Source organism: Capra hircus, chromosome 21 (genome assembly GCF_001704415.2).
Source record: "Capra hircus breed San Clemente chromosome 21, ASM170441v1, whole genome shotgun sequence".
Taxonomy (NCBI): Eukaryota; Metazoa; Chordata; class Mammalia; order Artiodactyla; family Bovidae; genus Capra; species Capra hircus.
This window is the reverse complement of record NC_030828.1, coordinates 18,538,300-18,552,287: the sequence shown is the minus strand read 5'-3', so window position 1 is coordinate 18,552,287 and position 13,988 is coordinate 18,538,300. Positions and strand designations below refer to the sequence as shown.

The 13,988-nt window shown below is 56.9% G+C and overlaps 1 protein-coding gene across 4 annotated transcripts in view; it reads left to right on the top strand.

Moving 5' to 3' along the window:
- The window catches only part of NTRK3 (neurotrophic receptor tyrosine kinase 3), a 416,320-nt gene continuing 408,294 nt past the window's right edge, over window positions 5,963-13,988 (top strand). For all 4 annotated transcript variants that reach the window (XM_018066411.1, XM_013972912.2, XM_018066413.1 and 1 more), the window contains exon 1: window positions 5,963-6,268. In XM_018066411.1, coding sequence (XP_017921900.1) covers window positions 6,021-6,268 — 248 coding nt within the window. In that variant the 5' untranslated portion in view covers window positions 5,963-6,020. The remainder of the gene's footprint in view (window positions 6,269-13,988) is intronic.

Here is a 13,988-nt window from a genome sequence, read left to right as displayed (position 1 = left end):
TGGGGAGTCAGACCCTCACCATTCATGACTCTGGGGTCTAGGCATCTGGCTGGAAGCATCCATGAGCAACAGCTGAGCCCCTCAGCTCAACACAATTCAGGAACTTGCTGGGGTCACTGCTCTGCACATGTGCAGGGTGAGCTTTATGGGGGCAGTGTTTTTGGCTGAGATTGGACAGCTGGTGCAGGCTTCCTGGGCAGGGCACCAAAGCCCCCTGGGAACCTCAAAAGTGGAAAAATGAAGTAAACATTCACCAAGTACTTATTGTGTGTCAGGCACTGCTCAAAGGGCTTCACTGCATGATCTCATGATAACCTCGTGAGGTGTTGGTGTTTAGTGGCTAAGTCATATCTGACTCTTGCAACCCCATCGTCTGTGGCCTGCCAGGCTGGCTCCTCTGTCCATGGAATTCTTCAGGCAAGAATACTGGAGTGGGTTGCCATTTCCTTTTCAAGGGGATTTTCCCCACCCAGGGATTGAACCCATGTCTTCTGCATCGCAGGTGGATTCTTTACCACTGAGCCACCAGAGAGGTCCAGAGACTCTGTGAATCTATCAGTCAGGGTAAGTAGAATGAGTGGACAATCACCTGGGTAGCATCACTGATCCCTAAGGCCCTTCCAGACACTCCAACCAGGACTGGAGAGGAGAAACTAGGTATCCTTCAGGGAATCTTTTTGTAAAAACAATATTTCATTTATTTATTTGACTGCACCTGGTCTTAAGTGAAAGTGAAGTGAAGTCGCTCAATCGTGTCCGACTCTTTGCGAACCCATGGACTGCAGCCTACCAGGCTCCTCCGTCCATGGGATTCTCCAGGCAAGAATACTGGAGTGGGTTGCCATTTCCTTCTCCAGGGGATCTTCCTGACCCAGGGATCGAACCCAGGTCTCCCACATTGGAGGCAGACGCTTTAACCACCTGTCTTAGTTGTGGCATATAGGATCTAGTTCCCCAACCAGGGATTGAACCTGGGCCCCCTGCATTCAGAGCACGGAGTCTCAGCTACTGGACCACCAGGGAAGTTCCCAGGGAATCTTCTTTAATGGGCAGGAGTGAGAGGCTCTGACCCTGGCAGGGGGCTCCAGGGCTTGGTGGACCTGTGCCCAAGATCTTGGGACTTCAGTCAGGGTCCTGAGCTGGGACCTCCTGTGGTTGGATTTTCCTGCTCCTTTACACCACCTTGGCGCTTGACCATCCTTCCTCATGGGTGGGCTTTAAAAAAATTGTTTATTTATTTGGCTGTGCCAAGTCTTAGTTATAACACATGGGATCTTTAGTTGTGGCATGTGGAATCTAGTTCCCTCACCAGGGATCGAACCGGGGCTCACTGCATTGGGAGCATGGAGTCTCAGCCACTGGACCCCCAGGGAGGCCCCGTGGGTGGGCTTTCACTCTCCATGTATGGTTGAAATTCCCTCCTTGGCCCTGAGCCTTCTGGATACCATTACATCTTCTCAGCCTCCAACCATGCCTTTTCATCTCGCATCTTGAGTGTAGGCCACCCAGGAAACAGGACTTTCTTTGACCCAAGTCCAAGCCTGCCAGCTCCAGTAACTCTTTGGAACAGCAAATTCTCTGGGGATCTAGTTTTCGCTTTGTTTCCTCCTGGGCTCCCCCCTTCCCCACCCAGTCACCACCCAGAACCACAGTTCCCTTCCTGGCTCAGAGTTACGGTGGTGGGTCCCATTTCTGTTCAAACTAGAAAGTTCTGCTGCACAGTTCTTGGATTGAGGCTGGCATCTTAGGAGAGGGGCATGGTGGGTAAATCCGAAACGTCTGGGCTCTGGCTTGCATCCCAGTAATGTGGTGGCTGACTTGGAGGTGGGTGTTCACTGGGAAAGGGGAGATGGCTGGGTTGGAAAGTGGGCAGACGTGTGGGCAGCGGCCCAACAGGGGTGGCACGGGGCAGGGGGTGATGATTCCCCCACAGCATTTTGTCTGTATGTCTCTTGATTGTCCACTCTCTTCCCTCCTTTTCTCTGTGGCAGAAAAGTTGGCTTTGGGGACACCTTATAAGCACATAATCAAGGAGAAATCTCAAGTGCTCACACAGCTGGTATATGCCCTTTGGGATGAGACATGTTCAGTTTCTCTAGATGTCGGGAAGGTTGGATCACTGTGCTCTGGAAGGCAGCCCCCTACTCTGTCCTGATCTGTGGGCAATCACATCCAGATCTTAGGAATGTTCCTGTCTTCTCCACACCTCTGGTACCAGAGGGTGCCTGCTCAGCATTAAAAGGTTTCTGCGCAAAGAGTCGGACACGACTGAGTGACTGAATTGAACTGAACTGCACTGAAGATTTATTTACTGTTCAGAAAACTCTGCCCACTCCTGCCTCTTGTTGATCAGCATGGCATCCACTGGTAAGTCTCTTCCTTTCTAAGATGCTAGCTGCAAGAGATGGGAGGGATTATCCCCTGATTGGCAGGTCACGATATCTCTAGGACCCAGTGGCTGGAGGCTAGGAATCACGGTGATGTGACGACCACTCTTCCTTGGCAACCAGGACATTCTCGCCAAGCAGACAAGACACCCCAGATGCTCTGTACCCTTGCTGGCCAAGAGCAGGGTATCTGTACTGGACGATTTCTCCTGCCCCCTCTTCGAGATCTGGCTATTCTCAGAGATTAAGGATGAATGAAGGATGAGAATATTCTCCCTTGCACTTGTAGTGATACTTCACAGGTCTGTTTTCTGACAAGGCCCCTGTATCTGAAACACCCAGTTTTTGTTACCCTAACTGAATAATATTCTGAGAATCCACACCACTGTAACCTCTTTTTTTTTTTTTTTCCTCAAAAGTCCCTTCCACCCAGGTCCATGTAGAATCAGAGACTGTCCAAGTGGGAAGGGACTTCGGGAGTCATCTCAGTACCTCTCACACTGTAATGTGCTTATGACTCACCTGGGGAGCGTGTTAAAATGGATTTTCTGGTTTACTCAGTCTGAGGTGGGATCTCAGATACTGCGTTTCTACCAAGCTTCCAGGTGATGTGGATGCTGCTGGTCAAAGGATCACACTTTGTGCAGCATGGACCAATCTAGTCATTTACTACAGACATGCAAGCTGAGGTCTAGAGGCCATACATAAGTGATTTCCCTAAGTTCCCAAATAGAACGCTGCTCTCTCCACTCCTGGACCATCCTGTGAGCTTTTAAAACGGCCTTCCTCCTTGTAAGGTGCCACTTCCTGCTCAGGCCTGGAGCTCCAGCATAAACATAACGCCTCATCTTAATCCCATCACACTGGCAGGATGAAAGGCTTCTTGTCTCATCAGGGCCCCTTGCTCCACAGCTGCCCTTGTACCATCTCCAAAGAGGTTTTACAAGTGTTTTAAATTTGTTCTGACTTATGGATGCCACCCGTTCTCTGCTGGAAGTGTTAAAAATTATTTCTTTCTCAACAAAAGTGTGTGCGGCACCTTTAAGACACAACCATCTCAGTTCCAGGCAGAACTGATGCTGGGCCAAATCCACATGGCTCACCCTACTTACGGGACTTTCCCCAGACCTGGTCTGAGAAAGGTTCTCTGTGTTTTTCTGATACCGCCTGAAAAAAGGCCAAGCAAGGGACAGCTTTGAGTATGCCTCAGTTTCCCTGATTCTCAATCAAGAAATTCCAGAGCTCATCACAGACTGGCACTGGAGGCTGTCAGAGATGGCCTTGGGCCAGTAGGAACTGGTTTGAGAGTCTATGGAGGTCTCCACTCTCTGTCCCCTCCTGCTGGTGGGAGGGCAAAATGCCAGTCTGGTAAGGAGGCCACACTGGCAACAGGGGGTAAAAGTCTCACCGAGGCCAAGGGAAGGTGGAATGTAAGAGGGAGTCGGGGAAAAATTGCCTTTTATAGACACGTTCTTTTCTTTCTTTCTTTTTTTTTTCTTGCTTCCAAGTTTACTCACAGCGACAGAGCCACTCGCAGGCGCCCAGCCAGCCTGAGACTGCGCCCGGGTCGGGCCGGTGGCACCCGCATCTCCCCCATCCCCCCGTCTTGCCCGCAAGTTGCATGACCTGCATCGGAATCCACAGGGGGGCGGGGGAGAATCCTTTCAGATGCTGGATGCAGCTGAATTCAGCGTGTTCGCTTCCTCGCCTGCCCTCCTCCAAGTCGGCGAGGAGAGCGCCGCTTTCTTCTGCGTGTGAATGCTGTAGTGTGTCTGCCTGCTCGGACTTCCCTAACCCTTTCTTTTCCTTTCTCACAGCGAATGCTCCGGTTGTCTCAGCAAACATCTCACACTCGGTATTCTGACGTTTGATTAAAAAGAAAAATCGCTACCAAGGCGAAGAACGGGGGCTCGCCTCCTCTCCCGCGGGGAACCGAGCTCGCGTGTCAGGCTGCACCTGCTTTGAGCTCCTACCAGGAAGGGGTGCTTGTGTGGGAGGGAAAGAGGGGGAGGTCCTGTGCCCCCGAATCCGGAGAAAGCAGCTCGCCCACCCCCTGGCCCGGCAGCCAGCGCAGCGCACCCGATCGCCGAGCCCGAGAAGCCGGCCTCTGACGGTACTGGCCTGGTGCTTGCCAAAAAATGCCCCTTGCATCTCAATTTCCCCGGCGGTTTTTCTCGCACGCACGGTTCGCCCCGAGCCACCTCGGATCTCCAGCGCAGCCCTTTCGGGGCTAGTTTCTTCCTTCCCGGCTCCCTGTCTGTCCAAGGACGCAAATCCCGCCGCCAAGAAGGCGCAGGGGGCGCGGGGGCACCTACCCAACCGTGTCCCGCAGTCCCCTCCCAGCCGATCCTAGCTCCCGGAGTCTAGATTACGGAAACGAGTGTCGCGTAGACCGAGGACCGCGCGTTCGTGGCGCGGGTCCCCGGCCCTGGGCGCCTCTCTGGGGTTCCTGTGCACCCTCGCACTCCCGATCGCCGTCTCCGAGCCTGTGCCCCTCCCCAACCCGAGCCGGGCTCGGGAGCGCTCCCCGGTCACCTCGGCCGCGTTCATTTTACTTCCTTTCGCGGTCCGGATTGCAGCAAAACCGGGCAGCGCGAGGGCCAAAAAGTGGAAAGGAGAGCGCCTTTCCGCGTCGCGCCGCCGGCTCGCCAAGTCCCCCGCCCCAGTCCAGACCCTCGCAATCCCAACTGCAACTTTTTCCCTTCCGTCTGGCTTTTCCCTGGGTTGCGGCGAGCGGGCGCCGGGCCGCTAGGCGTGGAGCGGGCGGTCGCGCGGCTGCGGGTGGCGGTGCGGGCGAGCGCCGGGAGCTGGCGAGTGGGTGGGTGGGTGGGTGGGGAGGAGGGGAGAGAGAGGGAGAGGGGTGTGCGGAGGGGGGTGGGAGAGGGAGGGAGGGGGAGATTCCGCTCTCTTGCCGCTCCCAGCCGGGGCGGGGGGGGGGGTGCGGGGGGGAGGAGGCCGCGAGGAGGGAGGGGAGAGGAGGAGGGAGGGGAGAGAGGGAGGGGGCCGAGGAAGACGCTCCGATAACCCGTGCGTTTCGTAAGGCTCGGAGCACTTGTGCATTTCTGCAGGCGCGCGGCGAGCCATTCGCGGCGGCTGCTGCGGCTCCGGCTGCATCCTCTCCTCCTCCCGGCGCCGGGTGTGTGGATGTGTGAGTGTGTGTGAGTGTGTGTATTTTGCAGGTGTGTCCGTTTTAATTCTGCCCAGTAGGTGGGACTTGGTGACTTTCGCACCATATTTTCCTTTTGCCTTTTTTTTTTTTTTTTTTTTTTGCCTCCCCACCGTCTGTTGCCACCCTGCAAAGTCTCGGAGTCGGAGAGCAGTCGGCTCGCGCTTCCCGAGCCCCCGGACCCGGCGAGCCGGCGAGCGCCGAGCCGGCCACCATGCCAGGCAGACCGCGCCACTAGGCGCTCCCCGCGGCTCCCACCCAGCGGCGGCGGCGGCGGCGGCGGCCGCGATGGTTTCAGACGCTGAAGGATTTTGCATCTGATCGCACGGCGTTTCAAAGGCAGAGGCCCCCTCCCCCTTCCCCCCTCCCTCGCTGTCTTTGTTTCCTTCCCCCCCCAGCTCTCCCCACTCCCCCCACCCCACCCCCTCTCCTCTCCTCCTCCTCTTTTTTAGAAGCAGCGATCGGAGATGGATGTCTCTCTTTGCCCAGCCAAGTGTAGTTTCTGGCGGATTTTCTTGCTGGGAAGCGTCTGGCTGGACTATGTGGGCTCCGTGTTGGCTTGCCCTGCAAATTGTGTCTGCAGCAAGACTGAGATCAATTGCCGGCGGCCGGACGATGGGAACCTCTTCCCGCTCCTGGAAGGGCAGGATTCAGGGAACAGCAATGGGAACGCCAGCATCAACATCACGGACATCTCAAGGAATATCACTTCCATGTAAGTCAGGCGGCCGCTCCCCAGCCCCGCCGCCGCTCCCCTCGCTCCGCGTCTCGCTCTCGCCCGCCGGCCCGCAGCCGGGAGCCGGCCCTCCGCCCGCCCCAGCTCGCCGCTGCCCGCCTCCCGCCCGGCGCGCGTTAGGCTCGCTCTGGCTCGGGAGATGCTCGCGGGCTGCGTATTCCAGGTGACTCCGGCCTTGGCGAGGCGTGATCTGGCGATGCGTGTGTGTGTGTGTGTGTGTGTGTGTGTGCGCGCGCGCGCGCGCGTGTGTGAGCCTCTCCCCCGAGAGGACCCCAGCGGCCGGGGCACGCGGGACCCGGCTCCCGCCCCCGCCCCCCACCCGCTGCGGCTCGTTTCGAGGGTGTGAATCGGATTCTTGGCCCCCCACTAAATAGCAACAGTTTGGCCACGCTCAAGTGGAATAAAGTAGACGAGGTTCGATTCCCTGGCAGCCGCGCCGGGCAGCGACAGTGGAGGCGGCGGCAGCGCTTAGCCGGGAGGAAAGGTGACAGAGACTGCTCTCGATCCAGCCGAGAGGTTTAACTCTTTCCGTTTGGAAACCTCAAAACACGCCGTCAAGTAAACAAGTTGGAAGCTGGCTGCTCTCTGGGAGACTTTGGACCTGTCGAGGCAGCCATGGACGCCTACCCCTTCCTCTTCCCTCTCGCCCGCCCTCTCCCACCCCATTTTGGGCATTTCCGAGACAGCCACCCCCCACCCCCTGATTCCCACCCTCATCTGCATCTCGGCGCCTACAGATCCCGTTTCTCTTTGAGCTTTGATAACTGTTCCAGTAATTCCGAGTCAGGCTGCTGAAGGGAGGAGGGAAGGCTTGCGTGTTTGGGAGATGGGGCTTCTTCTGTGATCGTTTATTCGAAAAATGGAACTCCCACTGGCATTTGCTTGGTTCTGCCCCATCTGAGTGAGACCTATGGTGGCCTGCTCTGTTTTTGGGGCGGGGGTGGCATTTTTCTTTGGCAGGGGTGGGGGTCAGACCCCAGGGCGGAGAGAGGGAGCCTGCCAGATTCTCTACCACTGACCTCAGCCAGGTGAACACCCCCCCCCCCCCCCCGCCCCAATCCTACCATCCAGAGAAGGGTGTGGAGGGCATAGGGAGGGTTCAGGAGATAGCTCTCACCTGTCTCCCCACAACAAGGCCCCCAATCTTTGGAGACCCCCAAAGTGGGTGGGATGCTGAGAAGGGTTGACACTGAAGTGCCGGCTGGCATCTGAGGAAGGCATTGGGCGGATTCGGCTGTGGGAACTGTTCTCCTAAGCATCAGACCTCCCCGTGCCTTGACCCTCAGTCTGATGGGGCTATAAAGCCGGGAGGAATTGCGGTCCTGCTCGCTCCCAAGCTCACTAGCCCTCTTGGCTTAATGGAGACTCCGCTCGCGTTCTTGCAGCTAACAGTTTGAGGGAAGTGTGCAGCTCAGGAGGTGCCCCCTGAATCCTGGCCCAGGAAACAAGCTTGGCCCATATCTAGCTTGGATCGTTCACCACCGCCACCGCCCGCCCCCCGACCCGCCCAACCTCACCACCTTCAACCCAGCTGGCCCTGGGGTGACAAAATAAACAGCCAAGGGTGGGGTGGAGGGGAGGGCAGGAGAAAACAGGATGGACCCAGCGCAGCCTCTCCCACCTGCAGGCCACAGCATCTCAGCCTCCCTAAGGATGCAGAGAGGAGGGTGGGAGTGAGATTGCCAGGGAAACTCTGCCTTGGAAGTACACTGTGGGGCGGGTGTGTGTGAGGGGGTGGGGTGAGGGATTTCAGGGGAGCCTAGCAGTGGGTTCAGAAGCTCAGGAGCTGGACCTGAGGATTTCCAGGGGATGGGGTGGGTCAAGAGCTAGAGAGATGGTGGCCTGGGTGCCCACCGCGGGTCTCTGGAAGCTGGTGAGCTTCACTCAGCCCGTTCTTTGCTCCAAGGATGTGTGTGTCTGTAGGAAGCCAGTGGGAGGCAGGGAGGGTCACAATCACGTAGGCTTTTCATGGCCACGCAGCAGTCCTCTGAAAAATGGTCCCTCTGAAAAAATGAAGCTTGGGGAGGCAGTTTGATAGGGAAGAGCTGGTTGATCTTTCCAGGCGGAGGGTCTAAGATGAGACTGCTGGAAAGGTCAGTGATGGGAAGGGAGGAAGTGGCTTCTTATCCCCTGTGCCACGGAAGGACCTAAAGGGCAACTGGGGGACAGGGAGCCGGGAGGAGATTGGGAGTCCCTCTGTGAGTGTCTCCATCCTTGTGTCAGGACTCAGACTCTTTACCTGGGAGTTGGGACTCCTTTCCTTGAAAACACCCCAACACCTCAGAGCCAGGCAACTGGATTCCCCCAGGAGCTGTGCTGAGTGGCAGGTGGGGGAAGGTCAGAGGTCACGGGTGGGATGACCCTTCCTCACCCCATCTTCTCCCCAGTGCCCTGTTATATCCATGGCTGGTACTGACTGAACTGCGGAAGGGTCCAGCCTCCTGGCCTGGAGGCAGATGACCGTGGAGAGAAGGAGGGGAGGTCTGCCTGCCCTGGGAAGCAGATGTCACCCCTCCGTATCTTATCCCATGAGGGAGGCTCTGGCTGCCAAATGGCTTCTGGGGGCACACAGCCCCAAGCAGTGAGTCAGGCTTAGACCTCTGCAGGACTGAGGCCCCACCCCAAAGCCCAGGCGCCCCACTCTGCAGGGCTGTGCATGGAGGCTTGAGGGCAGACAGGAGCCCTCCAGGCAGAAGGGGGCCTTCCTTTAGTGGGACCTGGGAGGGGGGCTTCACTCCAAACCTGGGCTTTGCTGGAAAGGAATGTGTTCCTCAGATGTCTGATGGTATCAGAGATAAGGCGTCAAAGGGGTACCCCAGCCCTCCACCAGCCTGAAGCCCTTAATGCTACTGTATGTCTAGGGGTGCAGCTTGGACAGGCTCTGGGGGCTGAGGAAGAGGCTCGGGCACATGCTGGAGTTCCAGCAGCCCTAGCTAAGGGAATCAGGGGTGACTGCCACCTAGCCGCCCGCCTGTTCCTGGGGCTCTGGGATCCTGAGGTGCTGAACTGATGACACCTGAGTTTTCAGAGGAACTAGAGGTTTCCTGTGATCTTCCTCTTTGGGCTGGCATGTGGGTTGGTTCCCACCTCCCTCGTGGGAGGCTGACTGAGGGTGCCTCTGATGGGGAGTTGGCAGCCCCACCAGTGTCAGGAGGAGATCAGATGCAAGGCCTCGAGGCAAACGTGTGAGTCTCACCTCTGTCCCTCCCCAAGTGCCCTCCCTTTTGGCCTCTTTCTGTTCAGAAGGCCAGTCCCTCTGTGGTTGAAGCTTCTGACACACAGTAACCTTACCTAGAAGGGTCCATGCGCAGCCGTGCCCAAGCCGGCTCTGACGTCACAAAGGCAGAAGGGTGGTGGCAGGGAGGGGGGCTGTCTGGGCGTCTGGAAACCAAGTCTGCCTGGGGCTGGGTTGGAACCATGCATCCTCGGGCTGTTAGAAAGACCAGGGGGGGAAGACAGCATCTCTGGGCTGGGTGTTCGTTGGCTTGAGAAGAACATGAGCTCTTGGCTGGGGCCCTGCGCCACCAGCAGGGCCCCTGGCGTTTCCAGGGCTCTGGTCACTTTATTTCCCCTGTCCCCCGGAAGGCCCTCCCCTGTCCGGGTCAGGGTCATCGGGGGCTTTGCTTGCTGCAGCACTGACTCCTTGATTCTCAGTCTTCCTGAGGGTCATGGGCAGAGCCTGCCTTGACAGTTACCAGCAAGAGCCAGACTGCAGGCAGCGGTGGGAGTCAGGCCCCAAGAACGTCATGGGGCTCAGTCAGGAGCCCCCAAACTGAGGCTAGGCCTGAGGGAGGTAGACAGAGATGTGAAGGGGTTTGGGGGTGAGATTTAGAAGGGGGAGTGGGTATAGCCCTGGAGAGAAGCTGGGGACCGCAGACTGCAGAGGCCCCGAGCTTTTGTGTGGACGCCAGGCTGTGGAAGGGTGGTTCCAGGCCTTCCCTGGAGGACCCTCCCTGGAGCCAGAACCCTGAGCCCAGCTCAGTCTTCTGAGGAGCACCCTGGGGCCCAGGACATCCATCTTGCAGCTCCAGGGGACCTAGCATGTGACAGTTTTGGATAAAACCAGCCCAGCCTGGTCCTAGCTTTGAGAGAGCTTGTTCTGGCCCCCTGAGGGCTGAGCCTGGAACTCGTTGTCAGCTCAGCATCCTGCAAGTGCTGGACCACCCTCCTGTGTAGTGGGAGTGGAGCGCTGAGGCTATGCAGGGGGAGGGGCCTGATGCCACCGCCATTCTTGCCTCACTGGTCTCTGCCTGCTGCCCCCTCCTCTTTGACTGTCGGGGGTGGACTCAGCCCCCACCCCAGCTGGCCCTTTGCTGAGAGTATGGGTAACCTGTGACTCTCCCTCACGGTGGCCTTTGACCCCAGGCTCATGGCATCTCTGCTGCTGCCTGGGGTCCCCCATCTCGAGGGCTGCGTCCAGTGGCTTATCCTGGGACCACAGATGCCATTTCCAGCCTCCCTTTGGGGCATCCAGTTGGCCAGTGGAAAAGTAGGGTTAGAGAAAGGGATAGGACATGTGAGTCAACCCCCCTAGATTGTCCCTTACCCTATGTGGACCACAATAGAAGACTGTAGCCTTTCTGAGCCTGGAAATTCAACTATGAATTGAGACCATGGGGCAGTGTCCTTTCCGGCTTGGACATATGCCATCCCAGAGCCCAAGGAGGCTCTGCTAGACCACTTCTAAGGGCACCACCCCCTGGGCTTGGTGCTGACCCCCATGATGCCACCCTGAGGAGGGCAGCAGGTGCCCCCTTGCTGGCCATTGGCTACTGGCCACTGTCTCCCCTTCCTTCCCCGTCCACCTCTGGTGGACTCTGGGCTCCCCAGTGGAGTCGACTGCCAAAACCAAGTGTCACGCTTAGCAAGAATGCACCGAAGCCTGTGGACTCTCACTGGAGGCCTCTCATGAGCCCCCTTCTGTACTGTGAGCTCAAGGCGGGGAGATAGCCCCTGCCAAGCTTCAGCTCCTTGCCCAAGCAGGGGCCTCTGCTGGATGTGAGAAGAAAACGTTAGAACTTCTATTTCAAGTTATTCTTCTTGAGAAAAGGGAATATTTAATATTTAATGTATGGATGGAAGATGTATAAGCATATAATTTAGTAAATAGGCATGTTTGGAGGTTACATGATGAAATTTTTATTGCTTAAGCATGCATAATTAGAAAAGCTCAGGGCCCACTGTTGGGATTGGAAGGGCCTGGGCCAGCATTAGGAGAGGTGGTCCTGAAGCCCCTGGCTCCCCTTCTTGGCTCTGTCCCAAGGGAGGGTTGATGGATTGGCAGGGGGAGCAGCAGTGTGGGAGGAGGGGGCAGGCTGGCTGGCAGGGGGATCAGGATTCCTAGGGCCCCCTAGACCCGAGGCCAGGCCAGCGCTCAAAAGACAGTTTCCAGTAGCCCTCCGGGTCCTTCTCTTTGTCCCTTGTAGCAAATCCTTCACCTCCATGAATCCACCCTATTCATTTCTGTCTTGGTTTCCAGTTTCCAGTTGCTCCATTTATTTCTGCCACAGCTCCTTGAAGAAGCAGGAATTATTAGCCCTATTGTCTTGATTTACCAAACAAAATGAAGGGGAGAACTTGAGTGTTTCACAGAAGGAAAGATCTGGAAGAGTCTTGAGCCCCCCACTCCCCACTCCCCCACCCCTGCCCCCAACCATGCTCCCTTCATGGCCTCTCTGGCTCCCGAGTCAGGCAGATCGTTTTTTATCCAGAAAGTTCCTTTTCTGCCTAGGGGCAGCATTAAGGCAGCGGCCCATCTGGGAGGGCCTTGTGAAGGGCGGCTGAGTGTCCTGGCAGCTGGGTCTAAGTGTGGCCTGAGCAGAGGCTGGACTTGGGCCCCCAGCTCTATCAATGACCCACTGAGCCCTCAGCTCAGGTCGTCCGTCATCCCTTGAACCTTGCGGGCCTCCACTTTGAGAAAAACAAACACTCCAGGGCCGGGCATGCCAGCAGCCCCTCTTTGATGGATTGGCTCATCAGACCATCAGGGATGAAGGCTCCAGAAGCCCAACGCCCAGTGAACCCCCACGAGGATCCTCACATTTCTGCCTATCAGTTGAGGGCAGGGCTCCCTTGAATTGAGAGCTGGAAGGGACCTCTTGGATCAGCTTCTCCCTTACGTTCCCCGTGAGGGTCCCAGGAGAGGCACAGAGAGGGGCAGGGAGTTGTGGGCCCTTGGGCTGCTGGAGGACGTGCCTGCCCAGGTGCCAGCCCATCTTCTCCCACTCAGCTCTGGCACCCTCTCTGGGCACTCTGTCAAAGTCAGAGCCTCGCCCACGACTGTGTCTCCCTCTGGGGCGATGATTCCAAATCCAGGGTCCCCAGAGGCAGCAACTATGCAAGGCTGGCAGCCCCAGGCTCTTCGCAGCCTGCAGCCCACGCCAATTAGAACCGCGTTCCGTGAGGCCTCTGCTGAGCTCTATTTACATAGAGGGCTCCAGGATCTGTGGGAGCAGTCGGCCTGGAGCCTGTCCTTTCTGACCTCCCCTTTGCCCCCGTCCTCGCATCTGACTTGTCCCATCGAAAGTGTGCCCCATTTGGGTGGTGGAAGATTCAGGATTCTCTCCCCAGACAGAATCATCCAGTAGGGAGTAGAAGCTGGCAGCTGGTTTCCCCATCAGCTCCCTGAGACCTGGCCTTTTCCTAGCTCTGGACAAACCCCTTCCCTTCTCTGGGCCTCAGTTGCCTTCTCTCTGAGATGAGGATAATACTTACGACTACCTTTATAGCAGCACTCTGAGAGTCAGTGGCCTGTGTCATGCCGGGTAAGGAGAAAGCTATCGATACTAGTGGTAACTCATGACAGCACCTACTATGTTCCAGACACTATTCCAAGCACTTCCGAGGCAATAAATACCCCATCATGGCCTCACACCAACTCTCTGAGATAAGCACTATTCTGAATCCCATTTTACAGCTGGGAAAAATGAGTCCAGAGTTGGCATGTGACCTGCTTCCTTTCACACAGCCAGTCAGTGGCAAAGGAGTCTGACATTCAGTGTTGCCTATGCTCTTCGGCAGTACTCTTTATGCATGTGAATATAGACAGCTACACACATGCATTCATGAATCTATGACCATCCAGATAGATTAATCATGAAATAAAAGGTTTTTAAAAATGACTTTATGAAGGTTTAGGAGGATCCCTAACTCCCCTGGCTGGGCTTGGAGAGGAAGGCCAATGGCAGAGTGGTGGGTCTGGTGTTGGCCAGTCTGCTGTGGCCACGCTGACACAGACAGGAGGTATTGATGGGGGAGACTTGGGGTCCTCCTGTCCTGTTCCCGACAGCAGCCTCCCCGAGGCTGTGTCTCAGCCAAGCCCTCACCCCAGACCTCCTTGGCCACCCCCTGGTGTCCCGGTTTCTGAGGTCAGGTCAATTCTCCCAGGAGACCAGGTGGCAGCTGAGACTGGCGGAGATTCAGGAAGCTGGCCGCTGGGTCCCTGCCAGCTCCACTCTGGGCTGAGACACGGTCAGCAGGACTGTGTCCCCGATTGCCCACGGCCAGAGACAGCCTGGATGGAAGAGCGGAGGGCGGGGCGGCTTCTCCCAGTTCAAGTTTGGAGTTCCTAAGGCTGCCACTGGATGCGGAGCACAAGGGGATGTCTGGTGTCTCCATCTCGAGCTAGAAGCTGATGTTTAGAGCGTCTTCCTGGAGAGTGAATTCTAGTTCTTCCTGATGTTTCTGATGCCTCCTCCTC